This window comes from Hydractinia symbiolongicarpus, chromosome 8 (assembly GCF_029227915.1).
Source record: "Hydractinia symbiolongicarpus strain clone_291-10 chromosome 8, HSymV2.1, whole genome shotgun sequence".
Lineage (NCBI taxonomy): Eukaryota > Metazoa > Cnidaria > Hydrozoa > Anthoathecata > Hydractiniidae > Hydractinia > Hydractinia symbiolongicarpus.
The window spans coordinates 17,788,777-17,814,623 of NC_079882.1; the positions used below are offsets into that span (position 1 = coordinate 17,788,777).

General features: G+C 34.5%; 1 protein-coding gene and 1 long non-coding RNA gene across 2 annotated transcripts; one reads left to right on the forward strand and one right to left on the reverse strand.

Annotated features, from left to right (window-relative positions):
- Positions 1-1,758: 1,758 nt before the first annotated feature.
- LOC130654314 (aldehyde dehydrogenase family 16 member A1-like) lies at positions 1,759-16,747 on the forward strand. Its single transcript, XM_057456871.1, has 12 exons — positions 1,759-2,120; positions 6,397-6,687; positions 6,771-7,048; positions 7,636-7,788; positions 7,910-8,107; positions 9,680-9,775; positions 10,144-10,386; positions 14,635-14,786; positions 15,087-15,257; positions 15,335-15,539; positions 15,689-15,874; positions 16,182-16,747. The coding sequence occupies exons 1-12, from the start codon at positions 1,931-1,933 to the stop codon at positions 16,479-16,481; spliced, it is 2,463 nt and encodes an 820-aa protein (XP_057312854.1). The 5' UTR covers positions 1,759-1,930; the 3' UTR covers positions 16,482-16,747.
- A 2,012-nt stretch (positions 16,748-18,759) lies between these two features.
- Positions 18,760-21,001, reverse strand: LOC130654315 (uncharacterized). The gene is made up of 2 exons (XR_008984394.1): positions 20,913-21,001; positions 18,760-19,028 (listed from the first exon to the last, which is right to left on the reverse strand). It is a non-coding gene; the product is annotated as an uncharacterized LOC130654315 (long non-coding RNA).
- Between the last annotated feature and the right edge of the window lie 4,846 nt (positions 21,002-25,847).

Below are 25,847 nucleotides of genomic sequence, written 5' to 3' on the forward strand. Positions count from 1 at the left end.
GGTATTACAGTGTACTACTGAATACTACAAAGTATTACAGTGTATTACCGAATACTACAAGGTATTACAGTGTATTACTGAATACTACAAAGTATTACAGTGTATTACCGAATACTACAAGGTATTACAGAATATTACTGAATACTACAAGGTATTACAGTGTATTATCGAATACTACAAGGCATTACAGTATATTACCGAATACTACAAGGTATTACAGTGTATTACTGAATACTACAAAGTACTACAGTGTATTACCGAATACTACAAGGTATTACAGTATATTACTGAATACTACAAGGTATTACAGTGTATTACCGAATACTACAAGGCATTACAGTATATTACTGAATACTACAAGGTATTACAGTGTACTACTGAATACTACAAAGTATTACAGTGTATTACCGAATACTACAAGGTATTACAGTGTATTACTAAATACTACAAAGTATTACTGAATACTACAAAGTATTACAGTGTATTACTGAATACTACAAGGTATTACAGTGTATTACCGAATACTACAAGGTATTACAGTAAGGTATTACTGAATACTACAAGGTATTACAGTGTATTACCGAATACTACAAGGCATTACAGTATATTACTGAATACTACAAGGTATTACAGTGTATTACTGAATACTACAAAGTACTACAGTGTATTACCGAATAGTACAAGGTATTACTTTATATTACTGAATACTACAAGGTATTACAGTGTATTACCGAATACTACAAGGCATTACAGTATATTACCGAATACTACAAGGTATTACAGTGTATTACTAAATACTACAAAGTATTACTGAATACTACAAAGTATTACATTATATTACTGAATACTACAAGGTATTACAGTGTATTACCGAATGCTACAAGGTATTACAGTATATTACTGAATACTACAAGGTATTACAGTGTATTACCGAATACTACAAGGCATTACAGTATATTACTGAATACTACAAGGTATTACAGTGTATTACTGAATACTACAAGGTATTACAGTGTATTACCGAATACTACAAGGCATTACAGTATATTACCGAATACTACAAGGTATTACAGTGTATTACTAAATACTACAAAGTATTACTGAATACTACAAAGTATTACAGTGTATTACTGAATACTACAAGGTATTACAGTGTATTACCGAATACTACAAGGTATTACAGTATATTACTGAATACTACAAGGTATTACAGTGTACTACTGAATACTACAAAGTATTACAGTGTATTACCGAATACTACAAGGTATTACAGTGTATTACTGAATACTACAAAGTATTACAGTGTATTACCGAATACTACAAGGCATTACAGTATATTACTGAATACTACTAGGTATTACAGTGTATTACTGAATACTACCAGGCATTACAGTATATTACTGAATACTACAAGGTATTACAGGGTATTACTGAATACTACAAGGTATTACAGTGTATTACTGAATACTACAAGGTATTACAGTGTATTACTGGATACTACAAAGTAATACGGCATATTACTAAGTACTACAGTATACAATACGGCATATTACTAAGTACTACAGTGTATTACTGTATATAACAAAGATATTACATTAGGCAGTAGTATGTATTAACAACATCACGACGTTGATAAATTGTTTAACGTCGCGTGTCGGATGCAGTTGAGCTGTCGTGAGGAAAGGAATGCGACAATGTCGGGTAAAGGTGAGGTTGTGTTAGAGGTTCAAGTATACGACATATTCACAGACTATATGGATCCTTCCATGAAGTGCTTCCCTAAGTTCGTGTATAAACAAAGATATGTGAACGTTCTTTATGTAGACATGAGATCGTTACATGAGGTCGTAAAACTTGTGTAGCTACATGTAAAGTTACATTCAGGCGGTACTGCAAAGCTTGTCACAATCCTTTAGATACCAACTACAGAATGTCATCTGATAAAGAATCCAAAGTTGCTCAGTTATTTAAAAATCTTGAGTATGGGCCTGCTCCAGAATCACCAAATATTGCATATCAATGGATGGATAGTCATGATCGGAAATTTGGTCATTTTATAAATGGAAAGTGGATAAATCCTGGAGATCGGAAAGAAGTGGAATGCAAAAGTCCTGCTACTGGTAACTCTTTATTATTGTGTCACATGATCTAAAAATCCATGGTGGTATACTGTAATAAAGTAAAAAATCTAATTCTTATACACACACACATCATTCTCGGCTTAACATTAATGACCCTCTTCCAATCTGATCTAGACTGTGTTAGATCTAAACTCAACTTCCTCTGTATCAAGTCTGTCCTTATAACCTCCTGCCAAGTCTTTCTCGGTCTGCCTCTGGGCTTTGCCCCAGGAACTATCAAGTTTCTACACTTTCTTACCCAATTATCCTCCTCCATTCTTTCCAAGTGCCCCAGCCAATTCAATCTTCTTATCTGGATAACAACTTTAATTCTACGGAGACTTGCGTCTTAGCTCATCGGAACTCTTTCTGTCTCTCAGACTGGCGTTACACATCCACCTAACCATTCTCATATCAACTATTCTTACGGCCATTAATAAAGAGTTTTGGCATTGTTTTACCGCTGGATGCCCTTCCTAGCGCCAACCGTTCACAGACCGGACTGGGTGTTTTTTAAAGTGACACCATCACTATGTGGCATTTCATGCATTTAAAAATTCTTTTCCATTTTGTAATATATTTTAATAGGAAATCAGATTTTAGAAATACGCGACTCCAACTTAATTAGTTGTTCTATTGTCAGAACTACAACAAAAATAATAATAAACGAAGGAGGGTGTTACGAGAAGCATATTTTTCTATGTATTTTTCCATAACACGCAGTTTATATTTTTTAGTTGCGGAGAAAAAATAATAATAATTTGTCTCACTAATAAATTGTAACTAGCAATCAAGGTAAAAAAGATAAAAATACTTGCATGCTCAAAAACTTCAGCCATACAGCAAGAATTATTCTTGTGTTGTTTGGAAAGTTGCACAGAATATAATTGTGTTGTTTTGAAAATTATACAGCAAGTTATACTTAGCCTGTTTCGAAATTTATACAGCAAGTTATTCTTTTCCCACTTAAAATAATAAAAAAAAGTTATTTTGATAAAAGATTTTACTGTTTTTTTTTTTAATGTTTTTTGCGCAGTCTAAGAAACTCTAAATTTAAGTGCAAAATCTTTTTACAGACTTAGTTCAGTTGACAATATTTAAAGTCTTTCGCAGCATTATAATTATATATTTAAATTCATAACGGAGGAGGGTGTTACGACAAGCGTATTCTACATTGTTTTATTATTCCTAAATAGTATTGACTAAAAGTTTGCAGAATTAAATTTTAGCAACCGTAATTTTAAACATATATAATAGTCATAACGAAAGAGGGTGTTAGGCAATAAAACTCTGTTTTGTTTTTTACTTGTATTATAATTATAGGGAAAGTAGCTAACTTCTGTTTAACCACGTTACTATATTTGTAATTACAAAATTATTGCATCTGGCATTTTAGTTTCATTGCAATAAATTTCCATGAACAAAGAATCAACTGCAAGTGGCCTTACCAATGGTGGTCGCAAAGTAACGTTATTGCTTCACATTGTCAGTATAGTTGTAGATTGACATTCAACCACTAAAAAATAACATTATTGATTATCTTTTATGCTATTATAGTGAGAATTGTCTAAACAAGAAAGAAGCTTAAGACAACAAAAATATTTTTGATTTGAAAACAAAACGAAAAAAACAATTATTTATATTTATTGCCGTTATTATTTCATGACTTTAATTAAGCGATTATTATAATGTTTAAAGATGTATCATGAATGTCCGGATTTGAATCGCGAAAATCACAATGCATCATAAAAGTGGTCCCCACGATGGATCGTAACTCTTGCGATGCTAAAAAAGTTTAACTATCGTGACAGCATCACAAATGGTAGGCGACGTGGACGATACACGGTTTAAGATGTTAGGTGTCCAGTACTGTATATATTTATATAAATTTTATTGGAACATCTTTGCCCAGAAACGAAGTTAGTCAGTTGTGTCTTTTGTTTTGATTTGAGTTTATTATTTCAACTTTTTTTATAAACAATGCCAAATTTAAACAATTGTCCTTAAAATTTTCAAAAGATTAAACAATTGCTAAACAATTAGCATGGTCGAAAATTAAGCAATTGTAAATTCTGCATATTCCTTACTATAAACCATCAGTTCTTTTTCCCAGTGCTTTTGGGTGTCTAAAGTGAGTTGCTATTCTTTGAATGAATATTTTGCAAATTTTATTGTTCTTACTTTAAGGTTACTGTAAAGGAAAAAACTCACTTGATGAGTAGTCTCAGAAAAACCCTTATAATTTATCAATACTTTTATATTTTTTTTTTGTTTTTTTGTTTATGAATGCTTGATGAAAGACTTTTTTGTTGGTGCTATTTTCGTGAGATTGTAATTTTCCAAAAAGAAAATATAATGAAATAAACACACACCAATTTTTTTTCACCGTACGTTTTCAAATAGCTTCTTTTTCCGAACGCGTGGTCGCAGACTTCTCGTTTTCGCACCATTATATTCAGCATAAATTAAATTCAAAAAGGTTCCTGTTTTTTTTTTTTTTCTAATAACGTTGTTATGAAATTATTTGTAATTATATATAGTCATTCAAAAAAATGCATATTTTTTTCTTTCTGTAGTCATAATTCGCTAATCAGTAATTTATACCGGGAACCTTTTGTGCATAATTTATTCAGCTTTTTATTACCGAAAATTTCAATGAGCCAATAGGAAGCTTTCGGAAAAAGAGACCACAAACGTAAAGGCATGTATGCGAAAATTTACTGAATATGCGTGCACACGTTCAGAATTATTAATAGACAGAAGTCAGGTTTACAAGAGAGAGCTCATATGCATATTCCTTAACTTTGACTTTTTTTAATTCGATAGTGAAAGTAAGCTATCTAAAAAATATTATTATGCATATTTTTATACGGGAGTTCCATATTATGCATAATGTTTACAAAAAATATGCTCAACTCATTTTGCACATATTTTTTCAAAGGTGTGAAGGATATAACAGCTCTAAAAAGGCTTTTTCCAGAAAAAAGGGATGTTCCAAATATTTTCATAGACTATAAAATATGTCATTGGAAAGAGAATTTTTTTTTCTATATGTCATGAATTTTTTGCAAAAAACCTACAAAAAAAAATTGTTTCCTTTACAGTAACCTTAAACACTTTGACTCATTTTGAAATAATTTAAAAGTAAATTATTCACTCTGTACAATTTTACCCAGGTGAACATAACTTAACAACTTTTTTTGCGTTTTTTCCTAAGTAGCTAAACAATGTTCGGGCGAAGTACAAAAATCAATTGTTTGTAAAAAAAAGGATTTTAAAGCCATTTTAAAACTTTTGTAGATTCTGTTTAAAGTATGCATTAGGATTTTTTTTACTGAATGCTGTAAATTTTTATGTAGTTTCTATTTCTGGATAACCAATCTGTGTACCTCAAAAATAATGACATTTTTTACATGGGGACCATGGTCCTAGAAAGTTCTGAAAAAACAAACTTGTCCAGGAAATTCCTGGAATTTGGACAAAAAATTTAAGATGTACTGAATATGCCTTAGAAATTAATCATGTTGAGTAAATTTTTAACGAATCTTTTTACAAAACTTTTATATACTGAAATTATATTCTCAAATACCTCAAGAATCTCTATCACATTAATAAGATGGCCAGTTTGTTATCTAAGAAAGGTTACTGAGAAAAATATTTTTTTCTGATTTCCCTTTGCTGTTAATGGCCAGGTTTTTTAAGTTTAACTCTTTAAAATTTTTTCACAATGTCATTTCATAGTCAGAAATCCTGTTGTGCTTTTGATTTTATGTTTTATCTTCATAGCATTCCTTGAGATTAATGAAAGTAGCCAGAAATCTATGTACAGCCTTTCTACAAAGACCTTGCTAAGTCCCAACTTAAATTAGAAAGGCTGTTGTAAAAGCTTTTGGAAAACGTTCTTTTTATTTAAAATTACTTTATCTTATTTGATACTAGTAAGTTTCTCAAGTTTTTGTGCCTCATGTAATCACCTATTGCAACATTTTATTTACATAATTTTCTTTCTGAACTAAGCAAAATGGTGGAAAATACTTTGCTATATATGATATTATGCAGAAGTTTATTTACAGTACTTAAATGCTTGATTGCGTTGTAAATGTAATACATTTAATTTATGGTTTCCTGGTATTTTAGGCAGCTACAAATGTCCAAATAAGTATAATAAAAATAAAAGTATAATCTAAAAAATTAAAAAAATCTTTTTGTGTAGTCTGTCGTAGGTTTTCAAGACAACAATGGTTTTGTACACTGTTTTTTGGTGTTAATTTTTTAGGCGAAGTGTTGGCTTCAACTATTCAGGGAACTAAAAATGACTTGGACATTGCTGTACAGTCTGCAAAAACTGCCTATGAGTCATGGTCTTCTCTCTCTGGACATGCAAGAGCTCGGTATATATACAGCATTGCTCGCCATGTACAGAAACACATGCGTTTAATATCAGTTGTTGAAAGTTTGGACAATGGAAAGCCAATTCGTGAGACAAGGGATTATGATATTCCTATTGTTGTAAGACATCTTTATCATCATGCAGGATGGGCAGAATTAATGGAGACTGAGATGAAAGGTAGGAAATTCTAATTTCTAATTTACATGAGGAATAAACACTGCTTTTTTCTTTTATTTAAGATAATGTAATTTTTTCCTTAGGTTGGATTTCGGTTGGTGTTGTTGGTGCAATTGTGCCATGGAACTTTCCATTGATGTTGCTATGCTGGAAAGTTTGCCCAGCTCTTGCTATGGGAAATACTGTTGTGCTTAAGCCAGCCTCTTACACTAGGCTGAGTGCATTGCTATTTGCAGACATTTGTGCAGAGGCTGGTTTACCTGCTGGAGTTTTTAATGTTGTAACTGGTGATGGCCGGTTTGGATCTGCTTTAGCCACCCACCCTGATGTGGACAAAGTTGGATTCACAGGATCAACTGAGGTTTGACGTCATTTCATGTGTGTTTTTGGTACAACAGTGTTATATATATTTTAAATTTTTGCATTTCATATATATGTGATGTCAATTATTTGGTTATGTGTTACACTTAGCACATCTTTAGTTTTGTTAGCATTACATTCCAGAAAATGCAAAGAAAATTGGAAATATTCGGCAGTTTTTGATAGATTCATTTATCTCAATTTTTATTAAACGAAAATTTAATATAAATAATTGGTTTAGACAGACAGAAATTTCTTCTGCATAGGAAACATTTTGTTTTTAGGGCTATCCTGATAAAGTTGTTTATATTCGTTGTTGTATAACATTTAGAAAATTCCTATCGTTAACTTTCTTTTTCTGTGTTGTCAGGGAAACGCGGGGTTTGAGAAAGTTTTTTTAACAAGTCCTGTCTAAAGCAAGCTATATCTGCTTCAATTTTTATGCTAATACAAATTATTTTTGTGGTTAACGATTTCTCCACGGACAGAAATTAATGATCAGTTTTTAACCTACAGCATCGACAATTTTCTCATTGGTGTTTGCTAATCTGTTAATGTCAGGACTGATTGTGAATGCTTTTTAACCAGGTTGGCAAAATTCTCCGCAGGGTCACTGCTGGTACAGGGAAAAAATTATCTCTTGAGCTAGGTGGAAAATCACCAATTGTTGTTTTTGACACTGCTGACCTTGATTCAACTGTCGAGGGGATTGTGATGGCCATCTGGTTCAACCAAGGACAGGTAAGGTTGAGATGTGCTTTAGAAATAACTGAATGTTTTACTTGTTAAAAAAACTTACAAAGGTGTGTGCCTCATGTCTATTCATGTTATTGGTATATATTTTTTACATCTCATACACCAGGTTTGTAGTGCTGGGTCGAGACTTCTTGTGCAAGAAACTGTGGCAGAGAAGCTTATACACAAGCTAAAAGTAAGGATGAAGCATCTACGAGTAGGAAACTCACTGGATAAGTGTGTTGACATTGGTGCTATTGTTGACGACTCTCAAAGGAAATCGGTGGACGAATATGTCGAAGATGCCAAAAAAGAGGGAGCAGAGGTTTTTACATTCTGTCGTTGTAAATTAATATCAGTAGATGTTAAGATGCTTCTTCGAAAGGGTGTGTTTTTGTAAAATGTGCTGCAGCTGTCGTTCAAAAAGTTTAGCAGTGATTTAGTTACGCAATTGGGTAACTTTATGTTTTAAAGTAAAAAAAACATTTTTTAATTTGCAGAACATGTTTCGGTTGTAATACATCAATCATTTTCAATGGAATAAAATATACAATTTTTCATGGATGATATATATATAAAATTCAGCAATCAAATAAAAGGCTTTATTAATAATACAATAAAAGTAGTATAAAATGCTATACACATGCGTATAATAAAAGTGTATGAAGGTGTTAAAATCTGTTACAATAGAATTTATATGTGATGAAATGTTACGATAGAAAGAAAGCAATAAAATGAAGAGAATAGTAATAAAGTAATCATAACATAAATAGATAGAGTACAACTTAGGTGCCAGGCCTGCTTATTAAGAAGGGGTTGTTGCCAACCTATATACAAAACCTTCCTTCACATTTAATTGATATTTGGTTGGCGCATAGTCTATGATAGAAAAAGAAGATTCATTACAATTGTTTTTGCACTCCAAATTATTATTAAGATGTTTTTGACATGGGAACTCTTGTCACTCTTTAAATGTTCCTTAACTCTAGTAGCAAAATGTCTGGTCGTTTGACCAATGTAACTAGTATTACAGCTAGCACAATTAAATTTATGAACTACATTAGATTTAAGGGAACAAGGAATAGATTCTTTGACATTGAAACAAGATCCAATTTTAAAAGATTGAAATATTAAACGAATGTCTACATCTGGTTTACAATATCTTGTAACTAATTTACTCAATTTGGCTCTAGTAAAAATTGAGTGCTTGCCTATGTAAGGTAATTTAAAATATCTTTGCTTACCATTATCACACTTTTATTGTCAGTGGCAAGATTATGTTTTTTATTTAAATAACTTCTAGTAACTTTATTAACGAAATGTTCAGGATAAGAATTTTTTTAGAATAGTAAAAATATTTTTCAAGTCAAAATCAAAACCTATCGAAGTATTGTTTATTTTGCAAATCTCAATTAAATGTGAAGGAAGGTTTTGTATATAGGTTGGCAACAACCCCTTCTTAATAAGCAGGCCTGGCACCTAAGTTGTACTTTATCTATTTATGTTATGATTACTTTATTACTATTCTCTTCATTTTATTGCTTTCTTTCTATCGTAACATTTCATCACATATAAATTCTATTATAACAGATTTTAACACCTTCATACACTTTTATTATACGCATGTGTATAGCATTTTATACTACTTTTATTGTATTATTAATAAAGCCTTTTATTTGATTGCTGAATTTTATATATATATATCGTCCATGAAAAATTGTATATTTTATTCAGTTGAAAATGATTGATGTGTTACAATCGAAACATGCTCTGCAAATTAAAAAATGTTTTTTTGTACTTTAAAATTTATTGTTGGTTTTATGCTCATAAGATCGTAATTTTATGCCTTTTTTCCAGCGTGTTAACGTTTTTTGAGTTATTTTGTTGGTGTGCTTAGGTTTATCAAGCCAGCGAGTGTATACCTGACGGATGTTTTTATCCACCAACACTCGTCACTAATTTGTCAACGACATCAAAGATTGTCATAGAGGAGGCAAGTTTTTCATCATCTAGGTTTTAAATCCTGTCGACTTTAAACTGAACTAGGCTAAACCGTTTAGCCTAGTTCAGTTTGAAGTCGACAGGATTACTAGTTTGTTCAAAGAGTCAATACGGTAACCTATATTGCCAAAAAAATATAAGAATATGTTCGAACAATGCTTATTTTAAAACCTTAATTTAATAAAAGCAATGAACCATGGACATATGCGACAATTAGGCCTGTATATTAATGCATGTAACATAATTTCACGCTTAAGGTTAATGTTAGTCACATAATATGCACTTCCAGAGGACTGATTTGATGCATTTTTTACACGAAAAAATGTACTAACGTTAACCTTTTTTGAATCGCAATTTAAGGTATTCGGTCCAGTTTTGGCTGTACTCACCTTTCGAACAGCAAAGGAAGCAATAGCGTTGGCTAATAACACCTTGTACGGACTTGGAGCAAGTGTATGGTCAGAGCACATTGGATTGGCAATGGAAGTGGCATGCAACATAAAAGCTGGCTCTGTATGGATCAACAATCATAACGTTTTTGATGCTGCCACTGGCTTCGGTGGATACAAAGAGAGTGGTTATGGCAGGGATGGAGGAAAAGAGGTATCTATCTGTCTTCTATCTCTCTTCTATCTCTTTAAAAATAGCCGTATTTTGTTCTGCAGGATTGAGCGCAGATTTATTTTGAAAAACCCCAGCAGAACCCGATTTTTACAGACCTCTGTTTTTGATTGCACGCAGCTTAATTTCGGAATCACAGCAGAGCCTGAACAAAACGGAAACATGCTGCGAAGGTCATTTTAGTTTGGAAGTGATAGTGTCAGGTTTTTGGTCTTCTTTTGACCTTTTTCTGACCTTTTTCTCAGCTAGCTAGCTGGCTAGTCTTATTTATTTCTATTCCTAAAGTTATTCAGTTTGGTATAATATTATTTAGTTGTATTTGGGGATGTGATTATTTAGCTAGCTCTTTACCTACCTCTGACTAGAAAATAAAAGTAGCCAAGAAAACTTATGTAAAAAAAATAAACTGGACAGGATTACGAGTTGCGATAAAGTTTTCTGGAAAATGGTATTACGCCTATACTGGGTTTACTGACACGGTTTACCTGTAAAACGCTCAGCCTGGTGATAACAACGGCTGTTGTTAGCTTTTTTTAAGCTGAAGTTGCGATAAGGTTTTTTGCAAGGGATATTACGCCTATACATATGTGTGACATGGTTAACCTGTACTGAATGTTCAGCCCAGTGGCACAATTGATTTTTAAACTTTCACAGGAGCTTTTCCTGCAAAATAAAGCAATGTTGCATGATTGTTTTTGCTATGACAGGGTCACGAGAAGTTGTAAACTGTGGTTTTCTTTCAGCTAAAGTTGCAGTGAAGTAAAATTTAAAAAAATATATTATGCCAGAAACACTATAACCTTGTGTGCGCCTTGCTCGATTTGCGACGCACTGTATACATGTACTAAAGCGCTCCACCTGATTGTGTGAAACAGTTTGCAGCTAATATTAAGTTTTTTACAGAGCATTTATCGGCAAGTCACACAGTTACTTGTGGCTTTACTCGGGTTCCCCGGCTAGTCTCTATAATAATAGCCGTTGTCCGTCTGTGTGTTCACAGGGGTTGCCAATATTCCTTTGATCTTTCCGCGATTTTTTAGAAATCAGGGGGTGGTTTAATCGAAAACTTCATAATTCAAGAAATTTATTTATTTCCTTAAAAAATTTAATTAATTTAATTTAATTTATTAACTCAATTAAAAAGTAAATTAAGTGATTAAAATGATTGAATTATTTTTTAATACGCTATTTTTAATGCTAATTAACCCCCGTATTCTTAATCTCCGATTTCCCGCAGGAAAGTCCTGTGTATTCACGTCGGCAATTGGCATTGTCACCCGAGCTACATTGATTCAAGAACAGGTTTTTTATTCCGCCCTATATCTGTGTCAAGATGATAAGCATGTCGAGAAAACTTTTTTATAAAGTCGGCAGGACCGGCCTTGTTTTAAAGGATGTTGAAAAAAATGAGAAAAAAATCAACGTTAAGTTTTTAATACATCGTTAGTTGTAGACAAAAAAACCCCACTTCGCTCCATTTTAATCTTACGTTGTATCAGCATTTTAAGTTATTTTAGACCTTGAAAATTAGACAAAGTCTAAAAGTTGTCGATGAATGGGAAGAATACCACGTCTGCAAAAGATATTAGTTGAGGTAAATTTTGTAACTTAAATCCCCAGAGTAAGGGAGATTATAACGTGCCCACCTAGGAAGTGCCTCTGAATCAGTTTTGCCGACCTTTGGCCGCCAAACGTCGCCACCTATTATGTCGGCTTTCAGTACTTTGGATTTACAGGATTGCTTTGTTTTGACCACTGACTTTGTTTTGACCGTTTACGCGTAGTATACCAATCAAAACGCCTGATTCTTGGAAAAACCGATCCAAGATTTTCGCGATCAGGACATGCTAACGAAGGAACATTATCACGAAGGCGATTTTGGTTTTGAAAACGGTCGTGGCCAGAATTATATTTGTAGGTCTGTTTGACCTTTTTGTGTCCTAAAAGCTTTTTATTTCTGTAATATTTGTTTTCTGTATGTTTTTACATGGTAACATAAATATATTGTCACGTTTTTTAGCCATGTACAAATCTTAAACCTATTTTAGGATTTTTGGATAGGAACGAAGATTTTTAAGGAGAATTTTATAGCCAGTCAACTAGCTAACCTTAGTTGTACTATTCAGTTTGGTATAAGAGCTTTTTATCCTGGCCAATATTATTTATTTTTATATTGAGTTGTGTTTATCTAGCTAGCTCCTTAGCTACCTCTGGCTAAAAAGTGAAAGTAGCCAAATACAGTTTAGCTACAACACAATATTTATGCTAAATGCAGTTATAGGTAGTTACACCTTTTGTTACTGTCATGAAAACTCATTCCACAAAATAAAATTATGGAGTGATTTTTTTAACTGGATCGGCTAACGACTGGTTATTTCTTTTGTTTTTATTCAAACCGAGTTTGTGATTAAAGTGCTTTTGAAAAAGTGTATTACGCCTATACGCATGTGCGACATGGTTTACCTGCACCAAGCTCTCAGGCCAGTGTTAACAACGGACTCATTGTTTCCTGTGTTTTTTATTAAACCAAGGCTACAATAAAGTTGTTTTGGAAAAGGGTATTACTCATATACATATGGATATGTATACCTGTGTACTAAGCGCTCAGCCCGGTTTTAACGAAGGGCTGGTTCCTCTGTTTTTATTTAAACCTAAGTTGCGATAAAGTTAAAAGTTTGGAAAAGTCCATTTCACTTATACGCATGTAAAAAACGGTTAACCTGTACTAAGCGCCCAGCCCGGTATTAACAACAAACTATCCTGTGTTTTTATTTGAATGGAAGTTGGGACAAAGGTTCTTGGAAAAGATATGATGCGTTCTCAGCGGTCATGATTAAGTTTTTAACTTTCACATAAACTTACTCTGGAGAAAAAAATATTGGGGACTGTTTTTGCTATGATGGTGTAACAACAGGTTGTAAACATTGTTGTTGTTTTTCAGCTAAAGGTCCAAAAAAGTTTAAAAAAAAATATTTTACACTTGAAACACTATAATGGTGTGTGCACTTCACTCTATTTACGACACTATACACGCACTAAACCGCTCCACCTGACCGTGTCGCATGGTGACCACATGACGCATGGTGACCACGGTCCTGGAAAATCAACTTTTCCTGGAAAATCCTGAAATTTTGCCAAAAAATCGAAGATGTTCTAGAATTGTACTGGAAAGTAATTATGTTAGGAAAAATTTTTGTAATTTCAAATATTAAATGTTTTTACAAAGGTTATAGGAAGTATTTTCTCAAGTATATAGTATATAGTTAAATTTAAAACTTTTTAGCCAGAGGTTTTTTAAACTTCTTTATTTGACTTCATTGAGCATCATTTTAAATTATTTTTTTCATGGGCTTCCCATAATCAATGAATGAGATGTCATAACGTTCTCTAGCTAGTTCTTTAGTTACCTCTGGCTAATATAATTTACCTGTATACAACAAAATTCTTAATCAATAATTCTAATGCAAAGTGCAGTTAGGTAGCTACACCTTTTATTACTGTCACGAAAACTTATTCCGCACAATAAAATTGCTGAGTGGTTTTTTAAGCTGGGCAGGCTGTTTTATGTGTTGTTATTTAAACTGAAGCTGTGATAAAGTTTTTTTGAAAAGTGTATTACGTCAGTACGGATATGCAACACAGTTTACATGTACTAACCGGTTAGCCGGTGTCATGAATACTTTTTAAACTTTTACGGAAACTTTTTCTGTAAAATAAAGTAATATCGCCTTTTTGCTATGACGGGATAACAACGGTTTGTAAACTGTGTTTTCATTTCAGGTAAAGTTGCAGATACCTAAAATACTATTTATAATGTGTGTGCTTAACTCGATTTACAACATAGTGTACACTTGCACAAAAGCGCTCCAACCGGATGTATTGCACAGTTTGCGGCTTGATTAAGTGCTTTATCAAGCGCTCACGTGGTGTTCAACACCGGTTCACACAGTTACTTGTGGGTTAACTCGCCCTTTTGATGACGGCTTCCCCAGCTAGTTCGTTTGTAATTTGCTATTTTGAGAAACTACAATACTGTCGTGGCACTCGTCGGTTGATTCAACCTTTTAGTTGAGACTTCGACTTCCTAAATTGGTTGATTTTTGCAAGTGTTTTTTTATTTCCACCGAAATATATTTGTTGAACCTCCTTTGTTTTTTTCCGTTCGACAAAAAAATGTGGAAAACAACCTGTTTTAGGTGATGTAAGAAAAAACTTGAAATTGCCTTTTAGGGTCTGTATGAATATGTGAAACCGTCATGGCAACCCAGGATTAAAGTAGATATATCAAGCTATGATGTGACAAAGTTTGGTGCGCAAGCATTTCCAACCGTTTCCAATCCGAATATTAACCCGTTGAAACACAGTGAAAAAGGTTTACCAAAGTAAATCTCATTTTTTTCGTCAAGAATTTTTCTTCATCATCTTATAATGTTTTTGATTTGTCTGCTTTACCTGTGAAAGGTTTGCATTTTAAATTCTTTGATGTGCAAGAACATGATTTCCGCTCGCAGTAAGAAAAAATGTGTAATCTACCGAATCTATTTGCAGTGACACCATTTTGAGATTCTACTGAATTGTTATTTAAAATTGTAGATTTTTTAACGGGTGATTTTATTTGAATTTAACGATGACGTGTAATCTTAACGGCTAATGTTAATATTTTTTCTCTTTTTTTTTCTCAGGATAGATCGCACACTAAAACTTTATATTGGCGGTAAGCAAGTCCGCCCGGACCAAAATTTTTCTCGTCCGGTCCTGGATTGCAAGGGGTCAGTGCTTGGTCAAATAGCTGAATCAAATCGCAAGGATGTGAGAAATGCTGTCGAAGCAGCTAACAACGCTGCTCTCTCTGGGTGTGTATAATGTTTTTATTTTTGCATTTTTTACTTAGCGCGTATTTACTTTATTTTCCAACATCTGTATGCTCTAGATGGTCAAAGCGTTCTGGTCACAATAAAGCTCAACTTACGTACTTCATCGCAGAAAATCTGGAACTAAGAAAAGACGAATTTGTCAGATGTTTAATTGACTCGACTAGTTGTAGCGTCGAAGATGCTGAAAAAGAAGTGGATACTAGTATTCAACGTTTGTTTCATTGGGCAGCATATGCAGACAAATACGGGGGTAATGTTCAGGTCAGTAGTGGCGTTATGTTTACCCATGTTTTTCAAATTCTAATTTCATTTCGAATCTTAAGATAGTTGTAGTTGTAATTAAAAAATATTTTTTATTTTTCATCTGCATAAAGCATGCCTAACAGTATGTTTTTTTTTTTATTTTTCAGGAAACGGAACACTACGGGACAGTACTTCGCGTTCACGAAGCGGTCGGAGTCGTGGCTATCGCTTGTCCTGACGAAGCACCACTACTATCATTTTTATCTCTTCTCATTCCTGCCTTCATACGCGGTAACACTACAGTGATTGTTCCCAGTGAAAAATTCCCACTGCCCGCTGTCGAACTCTATCAGGTAATTTTTTAAACGAATAGTCTATGTAATATCCCACTTATACGTCGCCCTGTGAGTTTATAGGTCAAAATGTATTTCAGCGAAATAATGTAAAAATTAATTGTGTTTATTTGTGAATATGTTTCTACTTACTATGAAATCAGGGGAAATCATTTTCCCATATATACGAACTTTCTCAATATGCGGGTATTCTTCATGAGTAGTGAAACTTCACCACTTTCTGTTCTCCTACACGAGAAAACGGTTTCTAGGTTCACGCAAATGCCCTACCAATAGGTGAGCTGAGCCGTGGGTTTTTTCTTTTTAGATATTGGAAACTTCAGATGTTCCGCCTGGTGTTATTAACATTTTAACGGGTAGCCGGGATCATATCACAAAGATTCTAGCCGAGCACCAGAACGTAAATGCAATGTGGTATTTTGGTAGCAGTGAAGGCAGTAAATTTGTTGAGCACACTTCCGCAGTGAATATAAAGCGTGTCTGGGTGAATTACGGCCAGTCGCGTGATTGGTATGATCGACAGCAGGGCTGTGGGGAAGAATTTTTAATCAAGGCTGTTGAATGCAAAAGTGTATGGATTCCGATGGGCCATGTTTTTGCCAACTAGATTTTCATGTAAAAGATAAAGTACTTACAAAAAAATAATAAACGTGCACCACAATTTACTTAAAACCACACATTTCAAGCCATGTCATAATTATTGAATGAAGCAACGCTTTTTTTAATAAATTTCATTTAGCGCTTTATTTGAGGGCGGCGTTTAATTGAATATGGTGTGGCACCAGACATGTTATAGCCGGTTTTTATAGTTTATATATTTTATATATGATTGTTTCTTCTTTTTGTTTAATTGCCAAATTTTATTTTTCTGAATTTCGTTTTTATTTTTCATCCCTTTTTTTTTGCTACGTAAGAACCTCGGTGCCACCCAGGCAATCATTTTGGTCGGCGTTTTATCAGGTCGGCGGTCGTGTTTCGGCGGACGTTTTGATGACCCGGCGGTGCTATGCGAGGCCGACGATGGTTTTGGCCATATACAACCCTCCATCATAAGTTAACTTCAAAAAGTTTCGATCTGTTTATTTTCTGACAAATTGAAAGACTACAATGAATTTCGGACATCTCTAGTTATATCGTTCTTTTTCAAAAGCACTATTTTTAATAAATTTCTCAATCCAAATCCTTGTAAAGATCTACTTCCATCGCAGATGTTATTCCACCTCTTCAAACGCTTTTTTTTTACCATTTCTGGGTCGTCTCTCAAGCGATCATATACCAGTTATCCATTTTGCATGAATCAGTTTCATAATGGTCAAAGTCGTATTGATTTCTATTTCGTCGATGTCTTTTTCTTGGTCAAGGCCCTTAGAAATCTCGTTGGCATACCACTCGCTACATTTGCTTTTGAGCAAAGATTTGGCCACGCCATTGATAGATAAATCTAATGGTTCGAAAACGTGTAAGATTTGGTGGTACAAAAAAGCCAACACAGTTTTTTTTTTTTTTTTTTTTGATTAAGTCAGATACTTTTTGAGTACATGGACCTCTAAACACATGTAAGCAAGCATTCTTGATCTTCTTCTAAGCCCAATTCAGTACGCTTAGATTCAGAAAAAGGAAAGATAACGGAATCAAGATGTTCAACGACCTTTTCCTCGTTACACCAATGATTTTTTGTATGCCTCACATTAAACCCTTGGGAAAATTCCACTCTTGTTGGGTGGATTCATTTTACCTTCATAAATAGGCTGCATTGGTAGGAATATCCCAGACTTGTGCACGAAAAAGTCCCAGTTATTTGCTTGGATTTTCCCTTTCCAATGACACTTTTCCCATCTTTTAAATGAAGGGTATGGTTTGGGCTACACGTATACGTAAGCGGGGTTTGATCAAAGTGTGTAATGAGATCGCCAGGTATATGGTGCCATTATTGAAGTTCCTTTGTCTGGCGCTGAAAATGTAGTTTTGTTTCTTTCAATAAACCTGGTGCGATGGGATTTTTGCAGTTGTAGCTATGGTCTGCACATTTTTTTTACTTTCTTGCTCTAACCTGTAGAAAACGTTGCGACCCCATTGGTGACTTAATGAGATGTAGCCGCCATTCATAATGCATTGCGAATTAGCCGTATAGAGGGAACGGGGAATTAAAAGAGATCGATCGTTTTCTATAATCAAGCCTTTTGCAACACTGTTGATGACTCCCGCTGTTACTCGTGCACCCTTTAAACGCAATGCTTCTACCATAGTAATCACCTTTTTCATTTTTTCAACCAACATAGCTAATCTACCTCGTTTCTTAGCCTTGATTTGTGGAGGGAGTTTGCCCTTGTTGTTCTTTGCAACCTAAAAGTAAAACAAGAAGCCCGGTGGCTTAAAGATTTCCGCCATCAGCAGAGATAAGAACTATGGCATTAAAATATGTCATAGTGTGAGATTATTCAAAAACGCGATGCATGTTATCTGCAACTAAAGTTTAACAAGTTTAAAAAAAAAAAAAAAAAGTAAGCCCAGCGTAAATATCTTTTGTTCTGAGGACGAAACAAAGTATATAAGAACATAAGTATTAAAATCTAAAAACATGTTAAGATTATTCTAAGGCTTGACTATAAATCTTTTTAATAAAAATATAAAAAAATAAAAATAAATTCCAAGTGCTACACTCTGTAGCAATTATCATCAAATTAAGGTAACACCTTAAATTACAGAATAATTACCCCCGACTGAATAAGCACTACTTAATTAACTGCCCTGCCAATTAGGCGCCCCCCTCTAATGGGCGAAATTAAATAAGCTCCCTCCCCAGGTGCTTTTTCGTCATTTACGGTAAATTAAGAACATCTCAAGAATATCAATAGGCTGCATTTCAAACATTAAAAACATTGAAAGGGCTTTCTTCCATATTCATGTTTTAATAAAAAAGAATGTCTATATATAAATAAAAAAATAAAATGTTTTACATATATTATTCTCTAAAAAAATAAAAGCTTTAACTTGATGTCTTTGAAATTAATCTAGAAAATTTTGGACATTTTATGATATATACAAATTCTTCTATGTAACATTGAACTTCTGAATGTTTCAGAATTTAGGCGTTATTCTTACACTCTTGCTCAATTTGAAAATGCCGACGGTGGATGTTTTGATAAATGCTGATCTAAAAAAGAAAAAACATTCAAAGAATGAGGAAAATGATACAATTGGATACTTTACACAACATATTTATCCCTCATTTTTATCCCTCCATCTAATTTTAAAACCATCAGGAAAGATGACGTATATACATGACAGATATATACATGATTTTATTTCACATGTAAGAAAGACTAATACAAAAACTATTAACTAGTCGTTAGCCGGTGGAAAATCTACGGGTTCGCCCGTCCTTTTTATACCGCATTGCGTGCTTCTCGCTATTGCGCAGCTAAGCTACCATTTTGCGTGACAGACAGACAGACAGACGTATACGGGTATTATAATATAGACTAGTCGTTAGCCCGTGGAAAAATCCACGGGGTCGCCCGTCCTTTAAATTTACCCGTCGCAACAAAGTAGACAAAAATATATCGCATTTGATATTCGTGTTTCCGTAACATCATTTTCTAACTCAGCGGGGGGTCCGCGCAGAGACAGACAGACGACGGCTATTATTATAGAGACTAGCCGGGAAACCCGGCGTTGAAACGCCGCGGTAAGCCACAAGTCAAGGTGTGACCTGCCATTAAACACTATGTGGAGCGCTTAATAAGAGCCGTAAACTGTACTACACGGTCAGGTGGAGCGCTGTAGTACAGGTACGCAGTATGTCGTTAATGGAGTAAAGCGCACACAACACTATAGTGTTTCGGCTGTAGTGTATTATTGAAAATATAACTCTACTGTAACTTTAGCCAAAATAAAAACACAATTTACAACCATTTGTTACCCCGTCATAGGAAAAACAATTGGTCAATTTTATTTTATTTTGCGAAATAAGTTTCAGTAAAGGTTAACAAATTAATTGTGACACTGGACTGAGCACTTAGTACAGGTAAATCATGCAACACATGCGTTTAGGCTTAAGACCCTATTTAAAAAAACTATTGAAGCTTTGGTTTACACAACACAGAATACACTCTGTTGAAATGCCGGGTTAAGCCACAAGTAGCTGTGTTACCCAGCGTTAAACACCAGATTGAGTGATTTATAAGAACCGTCAACTGTGCCACACATTCAAGTAAAGCGCTTTAGTACAGCCATATAGTGTGTAGAAAATCAAGTGAAGTGCACACAACTTTATGGTGTTTCCGGGGTAATATACTATTCAAAAAATAACTTACGACAACTTAGGTCAAATAAAAACCCAGATTACAAATTAATGTTACCCCGTCATAGCGAAAGCAGCTGGCCAACCTTCTTTATTTTTGAGGGAATGTTCCCTGTAAACAGTGTGTACTTTTTTTCTGTAAAAAACGTTATCACAACTTCGGTTAAACAGAAACACAGGAAACAGCCCGTTGTTACCACCGGACTAAGCGCTTAGTACATCTAGACTGTGTCGCACATGAGTATAGGCATAACACCATTTTTAAAAAAACTTTATCGCGACTTCAGTTTAAAAAATATCAGGAAACCGCCTGTCGTTGTCAAGTTCAGCTAAAAAAATATATACTCAGCAATTTTATTTTTCAGCATAAGCTTTCATAGCAGTAATAAAATTGGTAGCTGCCTATAACTGCATTTAGCTACTTTCACTTTTTAGCCAGAGGTAGAGCTAAAAGGAGCTAGATAGGTAGACCCAACTTCAACATAAAAATAAAGAACAATATACCAAACTGAATAAAAACTTTAAAAGAATAGGAATAAATAAAGCTAGCTATAGCTAGCTGCCTCAAAATGTACGTTTTGTAGCTAGCCAAAAACTTAAAATTGGTTTGTTTAAGATTTATACGTAGCTAGAAAACCTGATGAAATATTCACCTTAACATGTGAAAACAAACTAAATAATCCTATAGGATAAAAAGTACTCAGAAGAAATAAGGAGGATTGAAAGAAAACCTACAAACTTCACACCATCACTTCCAAACCAAAATGGCCTTCGTAGGGGTAGCATGTTTCCTCCCGTCGGCATGTTGAGGCCGCGAAGCGCTTGGATTGGTCATTAGTGAAAATGGAGCCTCGTGATTGGTTTATTACAATGAGCGGCAAAGCAAGGCCGGTAAAAAAAACGGGGTCTGCCGGGGATTCGAAATAAAGCTGCAGGGCCGCGGGGATTTTTGGCGGGTCTCGCTACTTGCTCCGCCATGTTGCGCAGAAACAGACAGACGGAATACGGCTATTATTAAAGAGATTGTGAAAATATTTGATTTTTTAATTATACTTCTTCAAAAATTTATACAACATCGGTAAAACACAATTTCAGTGAAATATCACTAGAAAGACGAAAAAACATTTTTTCTTCCAAGTATAAAGCTGCTTTTATTTTAATAGGGTCAGGTTTTTTATAGTAACTTCAAAATTTCAGCAGATTTGACGCTTTTTCGCCTTCAAGTGTTGTAGCAATTGTAGACTCATAATTTTGTTCTTATAGTTTATGAAGATATTTAAACATCAGCCTTTCTAATTCAATTTATTTCTTGTTGGCAAAATATTCCCAACATAAACCACCATTTGCCTGCTCTTAGTTAGCAAACTCCGTTTCATGTGGGCAATTTATATTTTGTTTGTGATTGTATGCTCCCATACACAAATCGCAGTTACATTTAGAGAGAAATGTATAAGAAAATGGGAAAAAAACTTTATATGTATGTAAATAAAACCCATGTCGGCGAATACATGCCAACGTGAATCGGCCAATTGCAGTGTCGATGCTGTCGTGAATTAGAAAGGCTAAACGTATATATATCTGCATAGTATGCAAGACAACAATGTAATATGTTTATTTTAGCAATATATTTCGAAGTATTACTTCATCATCAGGCTATAAATAAAAGTATATAAACAGTAAAACTGCTAAATAAAAAGTATTCACATCACATATCAACATTTACCTACGTACACTATACACAAGTTAAAAGGTATTAATTGATTAAAACTCCCATGAGGGATAAGTCATAATTAAACTTTTATTACTAATTCACGGCTTTTAAACTCGTCCTTTGTGTTTACTTTAGGCTTTATTTCCCGAATGAAAAGTGCCTCCAGTGTCATTAAATGATATTCCAACTTAATCGATTTTGCCATTATTTCTGCATGATTGATTGATAGCTCCACATTACATGTCTTGAAGTGACGTCCCACAGCAGTATATTTATGCTCTTTGATACGGGTTAGAAGATTTCACGTAGTCTGCCCCACGTAACACGATAGACATCGTGAACACGTTATTTTGTACACTAAACCGCTTTGCATAGGCTTCGCCACAGGTGCTTTCAATGATGGTAAAACTGATTTTATTTTCTTAATTGTAGAGACAATTTTGCATAATGCATTGATGCGTTTTAACGAGCCTTCAAATTTCTCCGTCACCTTCCCTCGATATTGAAGAAAAATAAACACAAAGGACAAAAAGTTATGTTGACAAAAATTGCACAATGTTTTTACCAAAAATAGTATATATATCTGGTCTGGATTATTAGGTTACGGAAAAACATACATGTCCCGGTTATAATATAGATGTAAAAAACGATAAAACATAGTATATAAGTTAGCAATACACAAATCTTTGATATAATGTTTGAAAAAAAATAGTCTATGGCTTGCATATTTTAGCCTGGCAATTTGCGTTTGGGGTCTGGAAATATATAAACACCATTGTGTCATAATGAAACATGTGTAACTAGCTAGCTAATAGGGTCAGTGATTTTACAAAATTCAAGTATAATTTTATCCAAGCGAAAAAAAAAATTTTGTACCTAAAATGCTTCTGGTTGGTTAGGGAATTTACCAACCAAGTTCGACAAAGTGCCTAAGCTTTCAGATAAAAAATATGAAAGTTACCGAAATGGATAATTAAAACCCTTGTAAAACTAAAGAAAAAAACTTTGCTTTTCTGGTAGCTAGCTAGCTTTATCTATTCTATAGCTTAGCTAGCTTCTTGGTGACTACAAATGACATGTGCAGATCAGCTAAAAAACATCAGCTAGCTAATCAAAATACAACAAGAAGCCCTGCGGCTTGAAGATTTCCGTCAATAGCCTGAAAAATATTGAAATTTGAAGCGGACCTTGAAAAGGGAGAATTATGGGGTAAAGAAATCACCGAGTATCCCAATTCTCAATTGTTATTGTGACTAACCTGCAATGTTAAAATACAATCTAATAAATAAAAAATAAAATAAAATTTTTACAAAGCTATTTGAAGTATTCTAAAATAACAGTTAAAACGATAGCCCTAGGTTAACCCTATTCGGTCTGGGGTTTTTCGAACATACTATGACCGGGGGGGGGGGGGGGCGGATTATAAAATACCACTATCTGCTTAAAATATAATTACTTTTGTTCTAGAGCGAATTTTTACATTCTGTTTAAAGTTTCTGAAAGCTAAATAATTTTTTTTTAACATATCTTTTGGTTTTTACATGGATCAAATAAAAAATTGCCAAAAATTGCCAAAAAAATCCGTTTTTTTCCGAAAAAAATCCGACAAAATCGGGAAAACGGATTAGTCACGTGTCAAAATTATTCAAAATGATTCTTCTTGATGAAACAAAGTTGTGTTGCAAGTTTCAAGTTCTAAGGATAATCCTAACAGGAGTTATTATATTTTCCCCATTATAAGGATTTCATAGAGATTTTCGGGGTAGTTTCGAGTAATGGCCAATATCAAAGCCTCTGACAGGTATGGCACCTAAAAATTTAGCATGCAGGTGTCTAATAGATAAATGTTGAAACTCAGTAAGTATCATAGCGATATAAGAAAGCAATCAGGAGTTATTAAAAAAAAAACCGTCAGGGGGGGGGGGCGGAATCCGCCCCCCCCCCCCCCGGACCGAATAGGGTTAACCCACCATGTGAGGGAAATAGGGGAGATGGCACACTGTGTGGGCTGTTGGATGTTGCAGGGAGTTGTCTGGTAGAGCGCGGACCCTAATTGAGTCTGCGTAGCTCAAAATAAGCATTAAATACTCTAGGACTCTTCAACAGTTAGCTGTAAAGAACACAAGGAAGCTTTTAACGACTAATTATACTATGAGTAGCGTTTAATTATCCTACATCAGCTAAATATATATATATATATATTGTTACAGGTTAATCATCAGTTCACCCTGACTGTTCGGTGCAGCAACAATAAACTTTTGTCATGTTTCGACAACTTTTCTGCAAAAAATATAAAAAAATCCTGTGCGAATATACCTTTTTATCTGACAGAAGTAGCCCCACAAAGTGTTGCTTGGAAGTTTTTTTAGCCCCCCTTTTCCCATAAGAACAGGAGTCGGGTGAGTCGGGTGTCCAGTAATGGAAAAATTACGCAAAGCAGGACAAAGGCTTTTTGTTGCTGGCTCTTTAAGAAAATAGAAACTCTAATCAAAGCACTATCTTGTGTAGCTAGCTAGCTAGCTATATGGCTCTATACGAAGTTATTATACGATAGTGAGTATATAAGTAATTTCACCAATATTAAAAGGGGTATGTCAGTACCAAAAATTTTGATAGCTAGCTAGGCAGCACACCTTTCTCACTTAATAAAAAATAATTCTTACATGATAAAATACACGATTTCAAAAAATGTGCTTAGCTCCCCAGCTACATCAACAAAACTACTACGACCAAACCAGCAAGTGGCAAGGGGGCGACCAACAAAATGTAAGCACTTTTAGTCATGGCCGTACACAAAATGTTCTGGCCACACGAAGAGTACACAATCCCTGTTCAGATTGATCAGAATGTGAACGTATGCTGGATGCGTACGACAGATGTACCTGTGGTCGGAGGTTCGTGGTAAAGGATAAAATGTTGTGCTGGTATTGTTATCAGGATCATATCACGTACAACGGAGGTGATTGCGTATTTACAATGACATGCAATTCTCTGAAGTCGTTCGAAATACAATAAATAAGATTTTACAGTTTGAAAATGAGCTTGTCAGGCCTAAATTATTCTACTCATTTGCTGCTACCTTTACAGACATCAACGATATCAATGAGGACTACCTGACGGTGTCGGATCCCATTCTTGCTAATGGGGATAAGGATCAACAATACATAGTAGGATATCATACACGGGACCTCGTGGTAGCCCTCGGGATAAAAACACCAAATATCTGGTCCCTGCATGGGGTCAGCCGGTATAACGCCAATGCAGTACCAGCAAAGAGTCTTGATTTTGAAGAGTATCCTGATTGGGTTGTGAAGTATCGCCAAATCTGGTCCAAGATTGAAGAGTTGATATCCGAGCAATTGACGACAGAGCCCGTGAAAAAGGACCGTTATGTGAACACCAAGCTTAAATACTACAAGGACGCGATCAAGACTATATTCTATGGTATGCCAGTACCCTATGATGAGCCCTGCCAAGCCGGTGCCATCTTGGCCATTTCATCGGTGTATATGCAAGGTAAAAACTACTACCCTCAGCTACATATCACGGAATGTCGGTACAAGAACTTTAAAAAGGAATGGTTGTTAAGTGAGGATTAGAAACCATATATTTTATAGGTCCTGTATGGCCTATAAAATATACCAAATTAAGGCTTATACTGAGGTGGAGATTCTAGGTAGCGCTTGCATACTGCACAGACTGAAGTTTTTTTAAAACATCGTTTCTGCCTTCTTCCCTACCCATGGCAACTATTTGGACACGCTCTTGTTCGTTGATAGCATTCACAATTCTGGAGAACCGCTGCCGCATCTGTTCCTTTAGCAGCATATACCTCTCCTTTTCCCTGCTGATCAAGCTGTACTCGTAGTCACTAACAACACCATTTTCCATTGCCTTTGAGATGAAATCAATGATAGAGTTCAGTTTCGATTCGGCCAATAGCCTTATACCCTCATGTT

Excerpts from the sequence above, each read along its gene's own strand:
- LOC130654314 (XM_057456871.1), top strand. The coding sequence starts at position 1,931 with ATGTCATCTGATAAAGAATCCAAAGTTGCTCAGTTATTTAAAAATCTT. Across the intron at positions 7,789-7,909 it reads TCTGGTTCAACCAAGGACAG|GTTTGTAGTGCTGGGTCGAG; the intron begins GTAAGGTTGAGA and ends CTCATACACCAG. Across the intron at positions 9,776-10,143 it reads CAAAGATTGTCATAGAGGAG|GTATTCGGTCCAGTTTTGGC; the intron begins GCAAGTTTTTCA and ends TCGCAATTTAAG.